The sequence below is a fragment of the Nothoprocta perdicaria genome, unplaced genomic scaffold, assembly GCF_003342845.1.
Source record: "Nothoprocta perdicaria isolate Ctin4 unplaced genomic scaffold, notPer1 scaffold_16, whole genome shotgun sequence".
Classification (NCBI taxonomy): domain Eukaryota; kingdom Metazoa; phylum Chordata; class Aves; order Tinamiformes; family Tinamidae; genus Nothoprocta; species Nothoprocta perdicaria.
The window spans coordinates 5911080-5934818 of NW_020454760.1; the positions used below are offsets into that span (position 1 = coordinate 5911080).

The 23739-nt window shown below is 38.7% G+C and overlaps 1 protein-coding gene across 1 annotated transcript in view; it reads left to right on the forward strand.

Moving 5' to 3' along the window:
• COLEC12 (collectin subfamily member 12) overlaps positions 1-23739 on the forward strand; it is a 90332-nt gene that overhangs the window by 63145 nt on the left and 3448 nt on the right. The window contains exons 3-7 of the mRNA XM_026035470.1: positions 13407-13529; positions 17764-17862; positions 19758-20804; positions 22269-22757; positions 23183-23319. Of these exons, the coding sequence (XP_025891255.1) occupies positions 13407-13529; positions 17764-17862; positions 19758-20804; positions 22269-22757; positions 23183-23319 (1895 nt within the window). The remainder of the gene's footprint in view (positions 1-13406; positions 13530-17763; positions 17863-19757; positions 20805-22268; positions 22758-23182; positions 23320-23739) is intronic.

Genomic DNA, 23739 nt, shown 5'->3' on the forward strand with positions numbered 1-23739 from the left:
TTTTTTTTTGGAACCTTGCAATGTTTGTGTCAATGGCCAAGAGAGGCCAAAGAGAGATGTCCCACAAATGGAGTGTTGGATGCCTTTTTCAGATGGTTCAAAATAGTGCAGAGCAGCTAAGCCTGTTTAGTAACTAATGAAATAGTGATTAAAAGCAGCGTTCTTCTGTCCTCTGGCTTCTGTCCATGTATAGCAAGGTTTTGACCTGAATTTGTTCATGCACCTTGGCAGAACACTTGAAGGAAATTTCCGTAACTTTCCTTTAGCAAAGATCTCTATAAAACAAGGAGTGGAAGCAAGAAGGAATTGCGTAACAAATTCTGCTGCCCTTCAATTTTCTGAAGGTGCACAACACTTTCATTGCATGTATCTTCTTTCATCCATTCAGACAAGCTACCAGGACCCTCATCAAGTGTTTTGATCTGTTTTAGGGTTTCATTTGTATCAGCATATGCAACTCTACACTGTATTGCATTGTATTCATCTTGTAAAATTGCACAGGCTTCACCTTTGATCTCGTCAATAAAAAAATCCCAGCGTAATTGTAACAGGATATGAAGGAGTTGAATTAATTTATTCTCCATAGAAATATTTTTGAAAACTTTCATTTTCACAGTGTTAAAGATATTTTTATCCAAGACTTAAGAAGAGTAATTCATCTTGCAAACCAGCAAACAGGAAAGTGTCTCTTATTGCGGATCAGACCCATAATGCAGTATAAGAAGAGCACACAAAGTAATGAAAACCATTAGTATTTGATGTGGAAAATACCATGTCTCATATGTCCAAATATTTCTTCCCTGTGGAGTCCTGAATATGATTCTTTTAGAGTACCAGGAGGTGATGTATGAAATATGCCTAACAAACAAAACATATGTTATATTAAATTCATGTTAATGGTTTCACTCACACTGGAAGCTCTACTAAAGTCTTCTCTCTCAGGCCTGTCTGTGATGTATCCCATTAGCTACAATGTACAATTTTCAACATTTCCAAGTCTGCTTTTCAGGAGAATATAGTTCAGCCATGGAAAAAAAATCATATTGAGCTGAAAATTGACATACAGGGAACCAGCCAAGAAATAATGTTCTAAGTCAAATGAAATTGTTGAGGAAACAGATAATTTTTGAAAATATTTTAATATATGAATATTATTTTTCAGTTTATTCTTTTAAAATTTTTAGGGCATTATGGTGGCTCAGTACCTGTAGATTCTGAAGACACAAGAAAGAGGAGTTGGTTTGAAGTTTATTAGGTTTTCTTTGAATGGGCTATAGTGTCATGGTTTTTGTTTGTTTGTTTTAGGGTTTTTTTTTTTTAATTTAAAACTTTTACTGAATTGCCTGTTTAACTGTTTACATTGCTCTAGTTCTATGCTTTCAGTTTGATTAGGAAGAAGACACTTTCCAGATGATTTGAATGGTTCCCCTACACTGATACAAACTGCACGTAACTGTGGAAGCCAGCGAGGTTGCACTTGTGTAACTGATATCGGAGCAGCAAGCACATTCAGTGCCATGATCTAATGAAAATATGTAATGGTTGCACTGAGCAAATAAATTATAATGTCTCCACGCTTCAAAGTTGAAAGATGATGGGTCAAAGGTGGGATGTATTTCTCTGTTGGAGCTCAGAAGAGCAGCTGCAGAGTATGGCATAAATAACATCAGATATTGACTTCTTTTGGAGTAAAAAATCAAGATTTATTGACCTTGACATTAAATACTAACCCCAGATTTGCTTCAGTTTTTCTCCTTCCTTCAAGGAATAATTAATCTTACTATTTGCCAAAAGGTAAGAGTTAAAAAACAGGCATGACATAAGTAGGTATAATTCTGTAAGTCTTCTGTGTGTTTGCCACCTTTTACCATTATGACGGAAAGGCTCTATTTTCCATTTATTTTCAACAGTGTGTAGAGAATCCTGAATATTACAACCATTATTTGAGGACTTCAGCATTCTTCAACATGTTAAAGTCATAAAGCTACTAGGCATGATAAAGCTGCTTTCAAAACCAAATGGAACACTGAAAGTCAATGTATAACCTATAAAGCAGGTATTTAGGTATGTGATCTAACAGACTTTGGTCCTAACCACAGAAAAAAAAACATTTGTTAAAAATTTTACACATCAAATCTGCCTAAATTCAATCAGTTCCATCCTCTTCCTTTTCTGAACTGTTGCTCTCCAAAGGAGCAAATATTTTCAGTTACCTAAGGGTTGCTTTCACTGAAATGCAGGCTAAGATTAGTTTGAGGTCATTTGATGTATAGGACTATATGTTTCTAAAGAATGTCTAATATATTTGCACATCAATTAAGGAAAAAAAATGAAAAAGGTACAGGTTTCCCTTACAAATTCTGAAGTAACACTGCAAATCCCATTGTATCTATAGGTTTCTGTTGCATGTTGTGCCCTTTATTTAAAGGGGCCTTCAATGCTCAGAATTTACTCTCCATTAAAGTTCCTAGAGTTTAAGAAGGATTTTCCACTTTTCTTATTCAGAAGAAAACAGTTAAAAAGTATTTGGATCAATTTAACCCTCAGTCCCCTGGTGAAACATGTAGCGGAGATTGAGATGCCTGGTGGGACTCCCAGCCTCCCTCCCCCAGCCATGGGAATTGCTGAAGTTGGTAGCCTTGCAACAGACTCTCCCTTCTGTGCTGCTCCAGAGCCAAGGCCTGAAAGTTTCTTGACTCTGAAATAATGGCTTGCCAAGACTTAGCTTTCCTTAAGCTATTGGGAAAAGGAGTATGGATTCTTCTTAACAAATTCATCAATGGATGTATGTTGTAGGTTCTACTGCTACCAGTACTAGTATTACTGTAGCAACATGTTTAATGCCTTGTTGGGGGGCAGTCAAATTTCCCATGGTGTCTAAAATAACAGATTTTTGAGGCGTGTGTACGCTCTGTGGGTTTAGTAGGTTAATGCTTTGAATGAATTTAACTTCTGTGTTTGTGTGCTTGCACTAGGATTGTCACCTATTTAACAATGTGGTTCCATTGACATTAGGTAGGTCTGTTTTTCCCTCAGTTGCAGTGAGCAGATTTAATGCCACTATTCTTCAGCTGCATGTCAAAAAAAACATTCCACATTTGCTCATTTCATTACTAGAATGGAAAACAAGAATTGCATTTACCAGCCACATTTGTGCCTCTGTGTGGGAAGCTTCATCTAGCAATTTATGGAATGAGAACTTCTCCTTGGATGCAGATTTTTAAATATGGAAAATCACAGAAATAGTAATGATAAATGGATTGCTTCCATGCAGTATCAGAACTGCTGAAGCTTGTGTTAAACAGCCAGTGCAAACTGGCACAACCGTGTAAAAAAAAATGCTCAGGTGTCATGAGGAGTTTATTCTAAATCTGTTTTTATCTAGGAAATTGGATGTTAGTGAGGTGTGTATGAGCCAAGATGTGAGGAGAGCTCAGGAGATACTGCAAGACATTGAAGAGACTGGGGAGAGGGAAAAGAGGACAGCAGAATGAGAAAAGCTGATAGATGGTTTCTGAAGTGGGTGATAGTACCACATTTTAGCCTAAAAATGCAGCTTTATAGTAGAAACCATCTATTTTGAAAGTTAGATTCAGAAAAGGGAGATAAAGCCTAAGGCAAATATTTTGGGGGAAGTTGGTTAGAGCAGAGGATGGAAACAGCATTTATTGTCTTTGTCATCAAACCTGCAATACTTCTGAAAAACAGTCCTTCCTTTAGAAAGTAGTTCTAGAAGGGCAGCAAGGTGAAAAATAAACCCCACTGCTGCCAGCCAGTCTCTTCTGGACTTGATTTAATGCCATGTTCTTGATTCAGCTGAGGGGAGTCAACCAGCACAATTCCAGAGGAACAGTGTTTATACCTAAACATAATTTCTCTGTTGTAGTTGAACACGTATCTCAGGAGATTAGAAATGAAATGACCACCCATGGATCTATGACCATGACCTAAGTGTATGTAGGGATCCTCTCTTTTTGTTTTGAGATGGTGGTGCTGCAGTGCAGTGTTGGGACTGGAGAGTATCAATATCATTGTGGTTATGAAAAGACTGGTCAGAAGTGGCTTTGGGTTATTTTCATTCACAAACATAATTTAGTAGGTGATCAACGCATGGTTCCATACATTTAATGTAACGTTCTTTTATATGGTCCTGTTGGGTTATTTTCATTCACAAACATAATTTAGTAGGTGATCAACGCGTGGTTCCATACACTTAATGTAACGTTCTTTTATATGGTCCTGCTATGCCCTTCCTCATGGACCTCAATATTTTTGTGCAAAAGTCTAGTGACTTGTCCTGCTTCCAAATGAAGGGTCTATTTAACTGTGAAATAACCGGCACTACTGGTAACACTCTCAATACTTATTTTGTGATGACGTAGCTATTTCAAATTCCAAATAATGTTCTTGATTAGACTGTCCACTTGGGAAAGAGGCAATTCTTCATCTCAGTGACACCAATGGAAGCCTTATCAGTTTCTCCAGTATATAAGAGTAGATGAAGGTCTGCATATTAATTTGAGGTATTAACTCCTGATTATTTTTTTCATCTCTGTCAATTTTTCATTATGGTATTTCAGCTGGAAGCTGTAAAGAAGACTGTAAAAAGAGGTGCCTTATTTTAATTCCAACGAATCAGTCTTTAGAACTCTTTAAAGCTTTTGTTCTTCTGCATACTTGTTCATAGGCTGCAGACAGTTATTTTTGTTCCCTTCTAAAAGATTCACCAGACGCAATCTGTATTTTGCACTGATGGAAAAACAGAAGTACACTTTTTGTGCTATCCCACATAGTTAAAGCTTTACTCTGTTCCATGCCACCAGGTGGTGGAGCTAGAAAAAAAATATCTGTTGAATGAGAAGGGCATCAAGTGTGCATCCTTTTGTCTAGTGAAAATTGGCTAAGATTTGTATGAGTTACAAGTTTGCAGAGACACATGGGATTTTATAATGCCCTTAAATAAATGACCTGCCTGAATTCCATGAGAAGTGCACATGTGCACGTACATACATTCCACAGAAATTTCCATGGAACAGATGGTCTCCAAGTATTCCCGTTTGACTTATGCATGCACGTGGAGAGAAAAAAAAAGTTTAATTCTTATGCATAGTTGGAATGCTATTTGTAGCAATGTGAGTGAATACAAAATCATTGCCTCGTTTATGACTGGGGAGTTCATCTCGAGAGGATGAGCTTGTCTTCAGTCTATAAAGCAAAGGTCCAGTCTAGCATTTTTTTTATCACTGTGTCTAAAACAACATGAAGTACTAGAGAAGAAGTTAGTAAAACTTAACAATAAAGGCACGTGACAGGAGAATGAGTTTTTCACCTGGGCTTTGGATGATACCACCCCTTGTGTGCAGTACGGGTGTTGCTGGTGGCCTGTATCATGACCCAGCAGACTTGCAGCCTTTGCCAAGATAATGTTGCCCTTTTAAAGAAATGTATTTCATAAGCCACAAAGTGCAGAGTTGTTGTTTTTTCTACTTACCAGTTAATGTAATACTATTACTAAGGTCACTAACACCTAAATATTGTATTATAAAAATACATACTATTAGGTAAAATATATACTTAGCGGCTGCTTACTATTTTTCAGCCTTTCAGTCTAGTGTAATTTCAGTTAAGACTAAAAATTATGTATATTAGTAACAAAATTATATATTCATTAGGAATTATGTTTCATTAGGAAGCTCATTTATTTAAGAATGTTAGGCACAGATAGAGTCAGTTAAGAGAAGAAATAACATTACTCAGCCATCTGGCTAAATATCACAACTTTGAAGGACAGATCCATCTTTGCTGATGCTTTTTTCAGTCTAGTTTTAATTAAATCATTGGATGGGATATCCACAGACTGTCTTAGAAGGCTATTGCACAATCCAAAAGATGTGATTTTGATCTCACCATACATCTGGCTTCCTATCTTCTTGCCCATCAGTCTGCAGTTCTTTTTAGGGCTAGAGTTTGAGGGGCTTTTTGCTGTAATGTGTTGTGGCTATCTTGACTGTTAATGAACAGGTCTTTAATTTATATATGAGGTTTTATTTACCTTTAACTCTTCTATTTTTTCTCTCTTGTGAATGGCTTAACTAAATTTGGAGGGTTTGTTCCAGAGAAGTGTACTGGATGATCTCTCGTTTGATTTTCATTGACTGAGGGCGGATACCTCTCTTGTTCCAGACAGTTATTTAAAAGCACTACCACTTGTGGGTTTTATTCCTGTTTGAGTTGAGCACTAGACTGTGTTTGAATCTATTAGTCTATGGGATATTGGACCCTCTGGAAGTGTGATCTTCTTACCACATTTCTACTGTTGGACATTAAACTGTACAAGTCTGTTTTTTATTTTTTTTGTAAGATTTACCATGATAGTCCTTCAAGTCTATGCATAATATTTGTGTAACGTACGATTCAGACACTCAGCGGTCTCTGCTTAGCCCATGCTGTGGTTGGGCTTTTTTGTATCCTTTCAATTAAGGTATTTAGTGTTTAATCACAGTAGGACATTGTTTGGAAATAGTATATAATTAAATGGTGATGGTTACTGAAGTGTGTAATTAGGATTTTTGACAATTCACTGTGAATCTCTGGTCTACTGTGAATAAGAACAAAGCCAAAGGGAAAATGCTGGCTGGGTTATATAAATAAGTGAGAGATGATGGTCAGGCTGAAAAATGAGGGCTCTTCCCTTCTTTAATGAAAGGGTTTGTGTACATTACATAGAGTAAAGTATGTCTTAGGCAGAAAGCTTTCCAGAGATAATAGTGTTGGCCCTCTGAGGCTCTTTATTATGTCAGATGTGGGATTATGGATTTATGGGAAGAGGCCACTACCTCTGACAGATTTGGTCTTGTGGAGGAGAATTTACCCTCCTTCTCCTGCATACGGAATGTCAAGCCTCAACTTGCAGATCAGGAAGGGTGGGATTTTTCTGAGGTGTGTGATGGAAGAAAATCCTCCATTTCCTTGGAAATACCCTGTGTTCTTCTAACAAGCCTGATCTGAGGATGAAGTGCCTATCTGATTTCTGCCCTGCTTTTTTTTCCAGGAGAGAGTGGAAACTTGAAAGCCTGCTCTCCTTCCAGCAGGAAGGAGAAGGAAGGATTAGGGGGGGCAAAGTAGCACTTCAGGGCAGGATCTTTTTTGGTCTTCTGGTGTGCAGCCTTAAGGAAACATTTCTTAAGATTCTTCTGATTATTCTTCCTTTTTCTTTCTTTTTTTTTTTTTAAATGGAATAGGAGTATACTCTTAAAATGCAAGCTGAAATTCTCACATAACAGCTACCAGAAAGGAGCATCAAGGCAAAAAAGGAACCCAACCCAACAATGTGAAGCTCATGACAAGATAATAGTAACAGGCAACGCTTCCTCTGGCAGGAGCTGTGCCTTTCTGCAAACACCTAAGTCTTTATATGGGACTTTGAAGTTTTGAGGGGAGAAGTTAGATTTTTTTTCTCCCCGAGTTTACTCACACCAGTGTTGTAGCAAGGCAATTGGATCATGCAGGGCACTGCAGAAACTTGTAAGGATGAAATGATTCGGCCTCAGTCCATTTATTTATTAATTTGTGAAGAAAGAGGCACTGTCTTGCAGTGTTTACCTGAAATACAGAGTGGCTGTTCCAGCCACTGTACCCCTGCCATGTTTCATGATTTTCCACATGGTACAGGAAAGCTGGCACTAGTGAGGTGAGTACCTACCCACTGCTTTGACTTCAAGCGAGCCACTGTAATTGCTTCCTGGTAAACAGATTTTTTTTTCAAAATAAGCAAAGCTTGCATTTGTCCCTCTTCAGCTGAAAAATCAGAAGCAAAACTATGAAATTCTGCATCAAGTGACAGCACACTAGTGATGTTACTTTTCCAGTGGCATTGTAAAAATCTGAAGCTGTTAAAATCACCCTACCTGTGTAAGCAAGCTCTGCGGCACCTGTGCTAGCTGGACCACTTGCCATTAAGGAGACCAGCCATGAGAAGATGTGGGAGGAAGGCTGCCCCTCACAGGGCCCAGAGCCAAGGAGGAGGGAAATCATGGCAAGGGGCTGGGCAGTGAAGCAGAGGATGTGATTCAGTAGCACCACACCTGTTTTACAGCATATAATAAAAACATATAATGCAGGTCTGGGTTTACCTGGTCACTAGGTCTTTCTCCGAGAAAGCCTTGTGGATGGATTTGTGTAGAAGAGAGAGCAGTGGAGTAAGACCCTGCCTGAATCAAGTTAGCAAGGATCTCAGCAGCAAGGTGCTCCACAACTGTAACCTACAGTTAGGTTAGCCTTGAGGCTTTCTTGAAGACCTGTTATGTGATAGACTTTAATTTTGCTCACTTAGCCCTTGCTGAAGGAACGTTGCAGGAGGGCAGCTGTGGCACTGTGCAACAGTGAGAAAAGCTTCAACAAATGCTATCCTTGCTGCTTCATGCAATAGATTCTCCCCATTACATAACTCTAATCACCCCCATGTATGGGGAGGAATCAGTATGTATGAGCTAGGGAAAAGGTAGACAAGGAAAGGTCTTGCTTCAGATCATGCTGTAGCCTTTATAGTACAAGGAGATAGACAGGGATAGGTCATGCCTCGGGTCAAGCTATAGCCTTATCGTACAAGAAGATGCTCTAAATTGAATGAAGACAGATTTATCTCAAAGTATAAAAAAGCAAAGTTTAAGCCAATCCCACTTCTTGCTCTCTATAGCCGTTATAAAGAACGATTGTTTTCTGAACAATGTTTTCTGTTAGTCATATGGAGCCATTGAATCATCATTTTTGCTGACTATAACTAAACCTCTCATGGAGAATCACAGGAATTTTTACCATGGAGGGTAGCTTCTTAACCTGTAAAACCACATAGGAAAGAAGACAAAAATCTTGGATTTAGTGGCTGAACATGCTCTACAGAAACTGATATAGTCCGTAGCATGTACACCCATTTCAAATATAGATGTACCACCCATCAGATTTAAAAGCATTAGCCTCAAAAAAATATCATTTTAAGGCTATAAACTGGACTGGTAGTCTTCTCTTGGAGATTCAAGGGCTGTTATCTCTCTATATGTGAATCACACTGGGGGAAAAAACTCTTCCAACCAATATATGTACTTTTTTTTTTTTTTTTATCCTGCATTACAGTTCTTCAGTTACCTTATCAGCACATTTTTGTTAGGATTGCCTTATATTTTTGTGAATACTCATCTGCTAGGAGAAATATTGTGAGGCCATCTAAGATCCCAGAGCCTTAGCCAAGAAAAGGACATGGAGAAAAATGCCAGCCAAAGCAATTATTGAGCAAGAAAATAATTGTGCTTATTCTCTTCAAGTGTTTTAAGACCTAGTTCCTGAAGCACAAGACAGTTGAGGAGTCGGGCATTTTGGAGGGTATCTACTCCACAATAAAAAGGAAAGATATTCAGTTTCCCAGTAAAAGACAGAACAACAACAACAACAAAAGTCAAGCCTTCTCCCTCTCAGGAAAACAAACTCAGTTTTATCTGGAGTCCAGAAGGAATCTGCAGATGTGTACCCCCTGCATGAGAACAAAGTCTTCAGGCGCTGGAATGGAATGCTATAAAAACAAATACTACAAAGCCTGGTAACAGGGGGATGTCTCACTTGCATATTTTTTGTGACCATCTTGGTTTGCAGAGAAGGGGGTCCCCAAAGCATGTGAGCCAGCAGGATCTCTTTGTACTGAGTTGCTGTCTGTTTGGCCAGATGTCTTACCAACAGTGAGACAGAAAAACCAGAGGTCTTATTAAAATAGGTCGGGGAAGGGAATGGAATGGGAAAAAAGCATGTGTCCAGTGAAACGAGGCACATAGTGTCCCATCTGATATTTATTAAATGTTGATCAAATCAGCAGTGAGAAATGCACATCATCCGGAAGTGACCTTGACTCCCTGGGTTTTGAAGTTAGTGACAAATGTCTGGGAGCAGACCAACATTAAAACCATGTGTCCCGAACTCAGAGAGGAGTTCGCTGCACAAAGAGTAGCAATAACAAACCAAGAAGATCTGACTTAAGCCGAGAGCACTGTTTGGCAGGTTTAACATCTGTTGTATCAGTGGAATGGGTCTTTCCCTCTCCGTTTACCTTACACCTTTCCAGCTTTCTAGATGAGTTATTGAAAATCTCTGGGACGAACACTAAATTTTGGGTGAGTCGTGAAAGCAGGCAGCCACGTGGGTAAAAAAGAAATTGATTCTGGTCAAAGTTTTGTTAAATTAAAATCCACACATGGTTTCTGTCAGTGCTTGACTCTGAACTTTTATGACAAACCTATGTATTTTAGGCCAGCCTGCTGGCTTTTGTGTGATTGCAGGGAGCGCTGGCAATCTCCTCCCAGCTGTTGTTTCTTAATGTTTTGGTTACTGTGTCTTTTCAGATGAATCCTTTAATAAAAAATAGTGTCCCCATCATGATATGCACCTCTGATATCAGAACTATCCTATTTGGAATTGGTCCTGAAGAGGGATGGTGGGGAAGAACAACAGCATGAGTCAAATCCAGGCTCCATGTTTTGAGGGATTGGGGAGCCCTGGTAACATTATGGTCCATCCTTAGAGGGTTGCCTTCCCAGCTTTGACCTTGCTTAGAGCCCAGGGTGTTCAACCACACAAAATTAAGGCTGTTCTTCAAAGTACACTTCAAGTATTTGAAGTACTGAAGTATTTAGTACTTCAAGTATTTAGTAATTTTCATGTATTTAGTAATCTGTAAGATCAGACAGTACTAGCAATGGAATTAATAGGCATGTACTTGTAGTAAAGAATAAATTCAGTGGTAAAAGATTTTAAAGTATCCATCTCTAGCAAAAAATAATAAAAATAAAAATTTAAAAGAAGGTGGCTGTTACAGCTCCCTGGCTTTTTATTCCAGCCTTGGCCCTGGGACAAGGTAGGTGAAGGCAGTGTGGCTTTGACAGCTGCAGTTTAAGCTGACGTTCAAGCAAGGCAATATAGTGTTCCAGCCCAGCTCACCTAATGCAATCGCTTTAACCCACGTGGTTGCTTTCATGCACTGCGTTTATGTGCTTGATCCCAACAGGGCTGCACTGTTTAAAGAAGGGAAAGTCTGGCTTTTGCTGGGGTGCCTCTCTGGTGTCAGTTTGAAATACGTTGAAAGTGAGAGCTCCAAAAAGGCTAAGTGCTGTTTTATTGAAGCTGCGATAGCGAGGACTGGGACAAGTGAAACCTGATCTTCATGAAGTATAGGAATATACAGGATAGTAGATGATGAGCTGTAATACAGCCAGTGACATCGGAGAGCTTTCAGCCCGTTGCACTATCCAGGAGGTCAGCGTACAGCGATGAAAAGCGAGTATGAGTAACCCTAACACAGCACTGGAATCAAGTGAAGCTGCTATGTGCAGTTGCTGTCAGAGTTTTAGTTATTTCTGCTTTTCTCTGCACTTTGTATCTCTGCAGTCTATCGATCATCAATATTAGAATTGAGCTTTCTGTTACCAGTGGGGGTTAGAAGGTGAACATGAAGTGTTGAGCTCCAAACTTCCAGTGGTCTTTGGTATGTAGGATGTTCAAAGACCAGCAGAATTGGAATTTGATTTTTAACCCCTTCAGAAGAGTCTGGCATTCAGTGCACAGCCCCAAGCACTCAATAAGCCACTCAGTTAACAGCAGCAAAAAGGTGCCTCAGATGCCATAAGTCACCCTTATGAAATGACTTCCATCTCTGAATGCCTACTATAAAATTTTGGAAAACCGCATATTCCCTTTCTGATTTCTTCAGTCTTTTCCTTTCTGCGGTTTCTGTTCTTAGATTTATGCTTGCAGTCTTTGTTTTATTTTTCCCTTAATAGAGCTGAAAACAAATCTGAATGTGTCCAGCTGGTCTCATGCCTAAATTGCAAGTTTTGGAGATCCATGACATCACTTTGATCACATGGCAACAGGATATGACATTGAAGCTGAAAGGCTCAGGAAAAATGAGATAACATAATGTAGAAAGAGGAGCTGACCTGTGAGAGATGAGTTTCTGCCTTGTCCAAGGCTAATATGCATGCAAAGGGAATTGAGAAAAATGCCTTGTCAAATAAACATTGTATAAATCCTCTTCCTGAGTTGCTTCAGTATAGTAATCCCAGCTTCAAGTGCTGTAGGCTTAAGGAAATCACTAGAAACTGCTGTTCCTTGAGAGATTAATACAGTTGACTTAGCTTGGTATGTCAGTCACCAGTCCTCAATAAATGCAGAGGAAAAGTTCTGTGCTTTCCTCTTAAAAAGTGAAAAATTAAAAGCCGCTCTACAGAGGGTCATGAGTTGGGAAAAGTAGAGTCAGCTGTGGGTAATGACCCTGGGGAAATATAAGTTACTCATAAAAGGTTACAAAGCAAATTTTGATTAGTTAAGTAATCTGGTACATGCAATTTATTAGAGTTTAAAGCTTTCCTGTGGGACTCCACTAATGGTACACAAATAGAGTAGAATATCAAAGAAATGCATTTTATGACAGACACAGAAAGCTACATTTACCCTGATCTACCTAATGCACATTGGAAGGAAGATTAAATCCAGTTTATTCATTGCTGCACAGGCATCAGATTTTCTTGTTTTTACACAATCATCTTTCTCATGAATTTCTTGGTGACTTATTCAACTCTTCCACCACTGCCAAGCTCTTCCAGAGGATTGTATGGAGAAAATGGGGATATAGCTTCCCCCCATAACAGATTGACTGATTTCAAAACATGCCATAAAAAACTCAGATATCAAACAGTAAAATTTTACATTTGCTTCTCAATTTGAAGATTTTTTTTTCCAATAAACCTGTCTACCTGGAAAAAAATTCATCAGCATGATTCTACCAGTATAGATCTACTGCTAGTTTTACCAGCATAATTTCCCTTATTCTCTTTGGAAATTGTACTCTCCAAACCAAAGTAAATAAATAAAAATCTCCATATGGAAAGAAAGTATTCACATAGTAACCATTTGTGGTAGTGGTTGCAAAGCAGGTCCAATACTCCTATCAGCTTCTCATAACACAGCTTTATTTCTGTATTTTCATTCTGCCTATTTACTATCTTCTGTTGCCAGCGTAGGGAGATTGGATGCTGAGACACCTCTCACTGTGTGATGCTAACAGAAGCTGTTCTACCAACTTTGACTTCCAAAGCTTCCCGTGGCTTGTTAGCAGCTTCTGAAAATGGTACTAGTTTTATCCAGTGAAACAGAACCTATATAACCTATATATCCAGGGAAACAGAACTGTATAACTAAACTTCAGCAGCTATGGAGGCTCTTTAGGCAGCACAGGCAAATAGCTGCCCATTTATTATCTGCTAACAAATATTTCATTCCTTAGAAAATGGAGGAGAAAAAATGGGGAGAAAAAATCAGCAATGTGTTTTTTGCCCTTGTCTTAAAACTCTTAAAATCCTCTTTTGCAGGTATTCAAGAGGGGACTCAATGTACCAAATGTAAAAATAACTGGGCACTGAAGTTTTCCATCATCTTATTATATATTTTATGTGCCCTGTTAACAATTACAGTAGCCATTCTAGGATACAAAGGTATGTATGTATCAAGCATAAAATTTCACTTTTAATTGAGTTTTAGAGAGTATGTCTGCTTATTAGGTAATTTATTATGTTTACACTTCAAATATGAATATGTTTGACGGTGGAATTTCTTGTACAATTGGCACATCAACAAGCTGCAGCTTTGGATTTGCATTTTAAATAATTACAACATTTTGAAATAAGATTAGAAATTATCTAAGAAATGTGAGGAAAAGGTTAGAACAGAATTATCATTTTCATTATGAAAGAATATTAGCTGAAGGACTCAAAATTCTGTGCTATATTGCTGATCTTTGAAGACTGAATCTGTAGGACACTCACCCCACTATCACCTTGATTTCACTAGACTTCCTTATAGATGCCAGCATCTTTCTAGATAAATATTTAATGGAGAGGCAGGAATGATCTTAATATAATTGTAATACTTATTACAGGTTCCAAGTGTAGGTTCAATATTACTTTGAAAAGAAAATTTCAGGCAGGAAGGTGGTGCCAAGGTACTGGGTTACCCACAACTACTTTAATGAGGAAACTCAAAAGGCTCTTTGAAGATGGGGCAGTAATTTCAGGGAGCCCAGCTGGGCCACCCAATAATGGAGGAAATGGCATCTGTGCAAGTCCCAAGTAGGGCACATTGCAAAAGGCAGCTTGACGTTGCCCAGTTGCATAGTGGTGGCTTGCTGGCTGTAGCCACCTCAGTGTGCTTATGAGCAGATCCACGTCATGGTCTGCTTGTTGTGCGGTCACCACCCAAAAAAGTTGAAGGCATGAGATGTGAGACTCGGCTAAGGCAAAGAAAATGAGTAACACTGTGAGTATTATATCTGGACCCTGCAGAAAACCAATTCCTTTTGTATGGCTCTAAGCATAGCTTCAAAATCCTCCCAGAAGCTGGGTGAATACTCACGCGATTAGCATGCAGTGTGCTGTGCGCTGCCAGCAGCTGCACTTCTAGCAGGACTGACATCACCTTTGGTCCTTTGCCAGCAAAGAAAAGGAAATTGTAGAAATAGAAAGGGATAAATACTTATTTAAAAGGAGTGGTTACAGTTCAGAGTGGGAAGAAAATGAAAACTGTTTGGGTTAGAAAGCTTAGCAAGGGAGAAGAGAGAACGTTAAGAGTAGGTAGAGTCACATAGATGCTCCTTTTTCGCTCTAAACCAAAGATAATATAGTACATGAAAATATAATGTAAAAAATAAAAATGTATGTATATAGTTGATTGGATATTTTCCCAAAGAATTTGTAACTGGCCTCTGAAAGAAAGTTTCTGAGGAAAAGAAATTTGCGGGATTCAGAGGTTTGTCCTTGACCTATAAAGATAAAATCATTTGGCTAAACAAGCTGGAGAGATATAAATCTGCAGAGATCTGCTTACAACAGGTGAGGGTGTGATCATTCCAGTCTAATAACCCAGACACTAAATGTCTGGGATTAGAGGAATTTCCCTCAAGAGAGTGTTATTACATGGCTGTAATAATGCCGTTCTGGGGCTTATTAGAAGAATCAGATCTTACTTGGCACCAGGAACAGTATATCAATTTGGAGGGACTATTTGCCTTGGCAAACTTTTGTTCCTATACGTGTAGGAGTAAAAGAATAAGGAAACTGTCCAAAAAATTCCCCTTGGGAGAAGGAGTGTCCCTCCCTCTTCTCAACCCACAGTTTCCAAGCTGAACCCACTTCTTGTTCTGAGCAGTCACTTGTTCATGACTAGCATTTATATCATAGCTTTACCAAGCAACATTTGTCATGGACAAGCATAAAAGGTTTTCCTCACCCATTAAAAGCCAAAAAAAGAAAAAAGAAAAAAAAGAAAAAAAGAAAAAGAAAGAAAAATATATAGGAACACAGCTAATGCATGTCCTGTTCCTTAACCTTAAGACCTCGGGGTGACCAGTCCATCTAAATTCCAAGGAAGGAGGCGTATGTTAGAAAGGAATCCTTCTCAGTCCAAAGAATCCCTTCAACAATTCCAAGCAGCAAATTGTCATATGTCCTAATAATGCCTTTTGCCCTCTCTGTCTCTGCAAAGCCTGAAGAACTAATTTGCAGGGAAACCTTGATTTTGGCAAAACACCAGTGCAGTCAGGAGAGAGAAAGGAAAAAAAGCAATATCACAGTACATAGTCAAACAAATTATTGCAATACTTTATTTAGTTAGGAAAGAATTAAGCCTTAATGGAAGAAGAGAACTCAAAATAAAATTTTATAAAGCTCTTGAACTTTCCTTTCTGCATCAGACTTTTGGCTTGTCTTTTTTATTGTGATATTACACTGAAAGAAGGAATTCTGCTGGCATCAGGGATTCTTTTAATCTCTTAGCTAAGTTTCCATTAAACTTACCTCCTACACTTATGTTTATAAAGCCCAAAACTACTTTTAAAACTTTCATTTCCTACGTGGTATTTACATATCCTTTGTGATTTAAAATGCTAAAGCTACTAATCAGCAGATTAAATATGGCAGACAAAAATAACTCAATGGGAGGCAAAACAAACCTCCAAATTGGTGGTAAAAACTGCATAGTTAGCTGGAGAAAGCTAAAACCAAAACATGAGTTAAACATCAAGGTCACCAAGGAATAGCAAGTTGGGTTTACTGTTAGTTTACCTTCAGAAAAAAAGTACTAAATTATTTCAGAAACCTTAATAAAACAATCGTTATTTTTCACATACTTTCTTAAGTAAAATGCAAAAAAAAACAACCCCAAAGTTGTAATTTTTCTCACACCAGCCAGTGTCTATTTAAAGTGAATGACCATCCTCTGACTCACTTCAGTAAGGAAAATTAACATGCACTGAACTTGAATTTCTGATAGTTGTCTAGTTGTCTTTTTGTGGTCAGACTTTATTTTGATTTTTTTTTGACTAGTGTCCACTGCGACTTCCATCTGCTTATTTAAACTCTCTCTCAGACAGTGCTTGTCATTACCTCAGGCCAACAGGCACTAGTCAGATGGGACTTTTTGTTTCTTGACTGAACCTCAGAGAGTGGATCCAATGTAGACACTTCTTACTGTTTTGGTCAGCAACTGCTTGAAGTTTTTGCTTCTTTTGGAGGACCTTTAATGAATTTCCATGGTGACATGATCAGAAAGCGAGACTGTTCTTTGCAACAGAGAACATTTTTGCCCTGTAGATCGCAAAGAGACAAAATTAAAATAAAGGAAATGGTTTGCCCAAAACAGCTAATTCTGCACTTCACATCAGTTAATCTGGGTAAGGCACTGACAATTTCGTGCCAAAAAAAGAGCATCTTTCAGGTCAGACCCTACTCATTCAAGGCTGTTTTCTGGTTTCCAGTCGCACAATAAAATTAAGTTTACTGCTTTCAGTTGGAGACAAACTATTGAAGATAGAAGACCTTTTAAGAGTGATCATTAGTGATCCTTCAGGCCAAACATGATCTTCTCCAGGTATCACAGCCAATTGTGACCAGTACGAGTAAGACTTATTGCTGCTTCAACATGTTTTGAGGTCTCAGTTTTGCAAGTTTGTTTTGTTGTGATGTCTTTTTCCATTTTTGTGTCAATGCCATCAAATCATCCGATTGACTCAGTGACAAGAAAATAGCTTTATTACAAACATTATCCAAAAAAAAAAAAAAAAAAGAGCACATGAGAGAAAACCTTAAATCTGCACTTACTGGATGACCATCCATCAATCTTAATGAGCTGGAATGGTTGTAAGAAGACGTGGAGTGCTGTGTGTAACTAGAAGTTGTTTAAAAATATTTAATAATTGCATCTTCAAATTTGTGAAAAGTTTGATAGCTTGATAACTAGGAGGCAAGGAGGAATTGCCCATAGCAATATAAAAGCAATTCTCCCAACACAGTTCTGAGCCTATGTTAATCACACCACATTGTGCATTTAGCTTGGGGATATGGTTGAGAGAAAAGACATATGTTCATCAGGAAAACTCTCAAAAAGGTTTTTTTTCACTCTTGAGAGGGACTGCTGACTAGCAAAAAGCTGTTTGGTGACTGTTGGCATACTGAAGAACTTTCTAGATGAGTGCCAGGTCACATGTTCAGATAAGAGATCATCTTTCTGACATTTAACAGAATTACAATAGAGTTTAGTGGCGAGAAAGGCAATTTTAAAGGGATTTTTATGTTTGATGCTGGTAATGTTCTTTTGGTTTGCTTCATCACTTGCTATCCTTTTTTTTCGTAATTTCACTTTTCTTATTTTCATGACATACTGTTCTCTTTCTCCTAGTTGTAGAAAAAATGGATAATGTGACAGGTGGCCTGGAAACATCCCACAGAAGATACACAGAAAAACTCACAGAGGTGGAGAGTGGTCTGAAGAAATTAGGTAATCTACATGCAAGCAAAGCCCTTTGCATAATGCCTTTAGAGTATTCTCCTGGCAGATAAGGGCTCGGGATTTGCCTGCAGAATCTCTGACCATGACAAGATATTATCCATTATCTCCATATCCAGTATCCAAGTACTTAAAAATATTTTTACATAAACTTGTAGTTTATACAATTAGTTTATTATAGACATAGTTATAGATAGATATACACATGTGCATTTGCTTCTTGAAACATATTTTACTTAGCTTCATAGATATTTATTTCTTCTCTAAAAGTACATTCTGAAATATTCACACACTGCACTTCTCAAAGATATGAGATAATTTAGTGACAGGTACTTGCAGTGATACCTTTGTAGACGTAAATCTTCTACCTAAAAGAATGTACAAAATGTTGGGCTTGTTTGGTTTATTAAATCACAACTTAAAAGACTTTAGTTCCAGCTCATTCACAAACATTTTGTATATTACTGGCTGGATGACACAGAACCAGCAAGATACTCAGGACCATCTGTTCCCATTTAAGTTGACTTGCTGTGGAAGAAGTTAAAATAGTTATGGGGCAATGTGTGTGAGAGTCATAGAAGAGATCTGTTCTGGATAAATGATGATAGATGATAAACCACATGGCATAAATGAAAGAAAGGCTTCTAGGGATTAGCTATGCAATTGTCAGAACTGCATGAGGAACACAATATAACTTGAGCTTTAACTGAGTTGGAAATGTATAGCCGAGAAGGTCCTAGGCTGAGACCAATGACAGGGAGCGGAGCAGAGCTTTGGCAGAGTGTCAATTTGCATAAAACTCCCTACACATCTCAGACTGAAGTCTCTCTTTTAATTCACCGTTTGCTATTAGCCATCATGACTCATTCAAAAATACCAGAAGAAAGCTCCATACCAAACTGTCTTTTTCACCACAGTTTATGAAAACCATCCTGTCTTCTCTTGGAATCATCTCAAGACTTAAGACGCTGTAATTCATAGACATAGCTGGACTTAGAGGAGGACAAAAATATATGAACTGTGTGGAGCAGAGGGAAATGATTGAGGTCAAGAAAGGGAATCTTCCCTAAAACTGAGTGTTGACTGCTCATTTCCTTGGTTTATATGTCCTAGTTGATGAGCTGGGCCGCCTTAGGAGCTTAATCACACTCAGACGAGCTCCCAGAAGTATACTCTGGAGCAGTGTAAGCAAGAACAGAGATGTTCCTCAAAGATTAAAGGTTTTGCCTTCCTGAATCTTGGAACATGGGGAAACAATAACAGCAAAACAAATGTCACTAAAAGCACTAGTGGTATGTTAGAGAGAAAAAAAAATGTAAAAAAAAGAAAAGCATCATATCCTGTCATATCTGGAGTAGCCTGCTGGCAAAGCTACTAGCGTTGTCTCTAGCCCAGTTTGTTTTACAGCAGATATAAGAACTATTCTAAAATTCAAATCAAGATTTTTTTTAAAAAAATAATTGTATGTACTAAATCACAGTGAAAAGATTTTACTGCCAGAATAAGGAAGAATATGAACTGTTCAATTCTGCTCCAGAACTTTAAAAAAAAAAAAACCCTTCTCCAATATTTTAAATTCTGCTTATCACTCAATTTTTATTCAGGATACAAGCAGTACTTTAAAGCACATATTCATCATAATTCTTAACTATAGTTTTTTCCCCATATATGACCACCTAATTCTAGCGCAGAACTTTGCTTTATGACTTCACTCTTTTGGATGAGATAGTATAGGAGTTCTACTGATTGAACATTTTGACAATCAGATTGAACATTTTGACAGACAGATTGAACATTTTGACATTTAAGTGTATTTAATATATATCATGCTTGATAATACTACATTTTAAAAAATACATCCCTTCAATTTTTTCCTGTCTTAACAGATGACCAAGCTGGACAAAAAGCCATGAACACAAACACTGAACTGTCTAGCTTCAGATCAGATATTCTGGCTCTTCGTCAGCAGCTTCATGACATTGCAGAGAAAACTACCAGAAACAAAGATACACTGGAGAAGCTGCAGGAGTCTGAAAATGTGTTAGATGATAGACAGAGCCAAATGAAAAGTGTCTTAGATAGCAACTCTTTCATGATCCTCAGTGTCAATAAGACTCTTCAGGCATATACTGGCTATATTAACAATCTTCAACAGGACACAAGTAATATCCAAACAAATCTGCAAAACCAGGTGCACTCTCATAATGTGGCCATCATGAACCTGAACAACTTAAACCTAACACAAATACAGCAAAGAAATCTTATCAGTGCTCTACAGAAATCAATGGAAGATACAAGTTTGGCCATTCTAAGAATCAAGAATGACTTTCAAAATCTGCAGCAGGTTGTTCTTCAAGCCCGGAAGGACACTGATTGGCTTAAGGAGAAAGTACAGAATTTACAGTCTTTGGCAGCCAACAACTCAGCATTGGCAAAAGCTAACAATGATACACTTGAAGACATGAACAACCAGCTCAGCTCCTTCACTGGGCAATTGGAGAACATCACCACAATTGCCCAAGCAAATGAACAAAATCTAAAGGATCTCCAGGAACAGCATAAAGAATATGAAAACAGAACTGCTGCCAAATTCAACCAGCTAGAAGAGCGGTTCCAGGTCTTTGAAACTGATATAGTCAACATCATCAGCAACATCAGCTACACTGCTCACCATCTACGGACACTGACTAGCAATCTCAATGAGGTCAGGACAACTTGTACAGACACCTTAAGTAAACATTCAGATGAGCTGATTTTTATGAACAGCACGCTAGCCAATATTCGCTTAGACTCTGCATCTCTGAAGGTGCAACAGGATTTGATGAGGTCAAGACTAGATGTTGAAGTTGCCAATTTGTCAGTGATTATGGAAGAAATGAAGCTGGTAGATTCCAAACATGGCCAGCTCATCAAGAACTTCACTATCCTGCAAGGTATGCCAATTTTCTAGTGATACCCATTGTGGTCTGTATTGGATTCCTGCTTGCAGAACCCTCTTTAATTCTGTGAAAGTTTTGGGTTTTTTTTTTTTCTCCCCACTACATGTTGGGATTTTTTTTTCTGTTATATAATCCTAAACTTTGGAAATGAAAGTACAGCTTGTATTTTCCTGCCTTACTAATACTCGTACCCCTTCTTTGCATATCTGGAATGGGAATGTTATGAAAGAAAGTTCTGACTTAGCAGAATTTTATTCCAACTGACTGACTGGATCTGCTTTTGATTTAGTTTCTAAAATAAGCTAGTGGAGGTGTGGAACCTCAAGAAACCAATCTCTGCAAAGGCGGAAATTGCTAAAAAATATAAGCTGGACCATTCCCAGGAAGGTCCGCCCTTACTGAAAAACAAGTTACTATTTCACTTTAAGCCACTTGTTAGCTTGCCAGAACACATCCTACTTTGCTTAGTTTTTAATCCTTGGATATTTTATTTTCTCCAGAAATGAATAACATCAACTTTAGGAGGCTTTTCCTAGCCAAATATTCTTCTAAATGAAAAGAACAGTCATATTGCTAACCTGATGTGAGCCAGTGAGGCCTAAAACTATGACAAATATAAATCCTGTTCTTCAAGTAGAATCCAAATAGAACAGGTCTGAATTAGAGCCAGGATTATACATAAATCACCTTAACTTTTCTCATTTCAACCCTATCTGAAGACTCCAGTGTAGAAATGCATCTCTGATGTAGATCTGAGAAGAAAAGAAGACATTGGAGAGGCACTTGCTCATTCATGATCAGAATCCAAAATTATTTTAATGCCTATGTATGAAAAAAAAGTGATAATATTCCCATTTCCTATCATATGTATTGCTCTTTTTCTCATTATAATGCACAAATTAGCAGATAATACTTCTGGTCGTTCTTCACAGCTGGCCTGTTGCTCAATATGCAGCTTTTTTTTTCTCCTTTGACAACCTAATATTGACAGAGCACCAAACAGGGTCATATGAGCAGTAGCAGTCCTGCAGTCTCAAGAGAAGAGACAGAGCTAGAAGGAAAAAGGAGTATAGCTGAAAGAGAATGAAAATGTCAAAATGTAATACTGCATTTATTTACTATATAAACAGCACGGAGTTTGTCCTGTAGGAAGTGGCACCTCTCCCAGTCACCTATGGTATTATGCGACTGTCCAGTTCACAGGACAAGCTGCATCACAAGTTTTTCTTCTGTATCTTGTACTTTAAAGGTGCTCAGGAAAGAGCAGTGCTACGTAACACCTGAGAGGCAGCTGTACTTTTCCAAGTATTTTTGATGAGGCTTTCAAGATGCTGAATATCCAGTGTGGGTGGTCCAAGATACATTAAACAAGGACCCCCATTGGGTCTTCTGTTTTTTTTTTCTTTTTTTTTTTCTGCTCCTACTTTGAATGAACTTTGAATATTTGTACTGTTTCAGGTCCTCCTGGTCCAAGGGGACCTAAAGGTGACAGAGGACCTATAGGCCCTCTTGGCCCCGCTGGTCTAAAAGGACAAAAAGGAGAGAAAGGAGAGCCAGGACCTCCAGGACCTGCAGGTGAAAAGGGCCCACCTGGGCCAACTGGGCCACCGGGAGAAAAAGGAGGGAAAGGTTCAAGAGGATCACCTGGCTCCAAAGGTCAGAGAGGCTCTCCTGGAAAGACGGGTCTGCCAGGACCAAGTGGAGACCCAGGGCCACCAGGGCCACAAGGAAAAGATGGTCCTCCTGGGCCACAAGGCCCACCAGGATTTCAAGGACTGCAAGGAACAGTGGGAGAGCCAGGAGTGCCTGGACCCCGAGGACTGCCTGGGCTGCCTGGAGTCCCTGGGCTGCCTGGTCCAAAGGGCCCACCAGGCCCTCCGGGGCCCCCAGGTCCAGGAATGCCAATGGCTCTACAGAATGAACCTACAGCAGTGCCTGAGGCTAATGGTAAGCTATCTAAATACCACATGGACTCTGCTACTGAGATACCAATCTACCTAATGAAGAGTGCCCACCAGTGAGATACTGGTTTAAAATTGCCTTTGTTACATGAGTGTCCATTTAATCTCTGAGGTTCCTAATAAGGAACACTCTCAAGGGAAGCCATACGTGTTGGTCTTTCCTCCAGTGCTCCAAAATGGATTTAATATTTACAGCTAAAGACAAGGCAATAGTAATATGAGTAATAAATAATCCCCTTGGTCATGCTGGTTTCATACCTTGAGTCAGGGTCCATTTTATAGCTATTTTAGACAACAGCATGTTGTAGATGGGTGGGTAACACTCCACTTCATTTTAGGCCCACACAGAAAGATACTGCTGACTCATTGATTTATCAGTAATTAGTTTAACACAAAAGTTTCACACCACAGGTTGTTCTCCTCACTGGAAGAACTTTACAGAAAAGTGTTACTACTTTTCAATTGAAAGAGAAATTTTCGAAGAGGCAAAAGTGTTCTGTGAAGAGAAGGAATCACGCTTGGTTATCATAGACAACAAAGAGGAACAGGTAACTTCTCTTTTTGCTTTTCATGGAGAGGCTTTTAGGAGATTCTGAAAGCTACAGGGCAACTGGGAAGCTGAAAGCATCATTAATTCCCTGAAAGCATCAGGGAAGTAGACACAGTGATGGGCTCCAGGCAGCATTTTGTCCACTCTGGCACCTCAGCAGCTAGTCCGTGTTCAGTATGAGCAGAACATAGTGCACATTTGAGCACACAGGAAAGTTGGTGAGGATTTAAGGAGTTTTGAACCTTTGAAGATGAAGTCCATTGTACCTTGCATATTATTGAAATATATTTTTCTGGCAGTGTTGAAAATATGTATATTTTAATTGTCTCTTGTAAAACACACAGCCTAGGACTACTTCTGTGACCTACACGTGTTTTTATCTAGTTGTAGATCTAGCTATGTTTTAATCACTATTCCA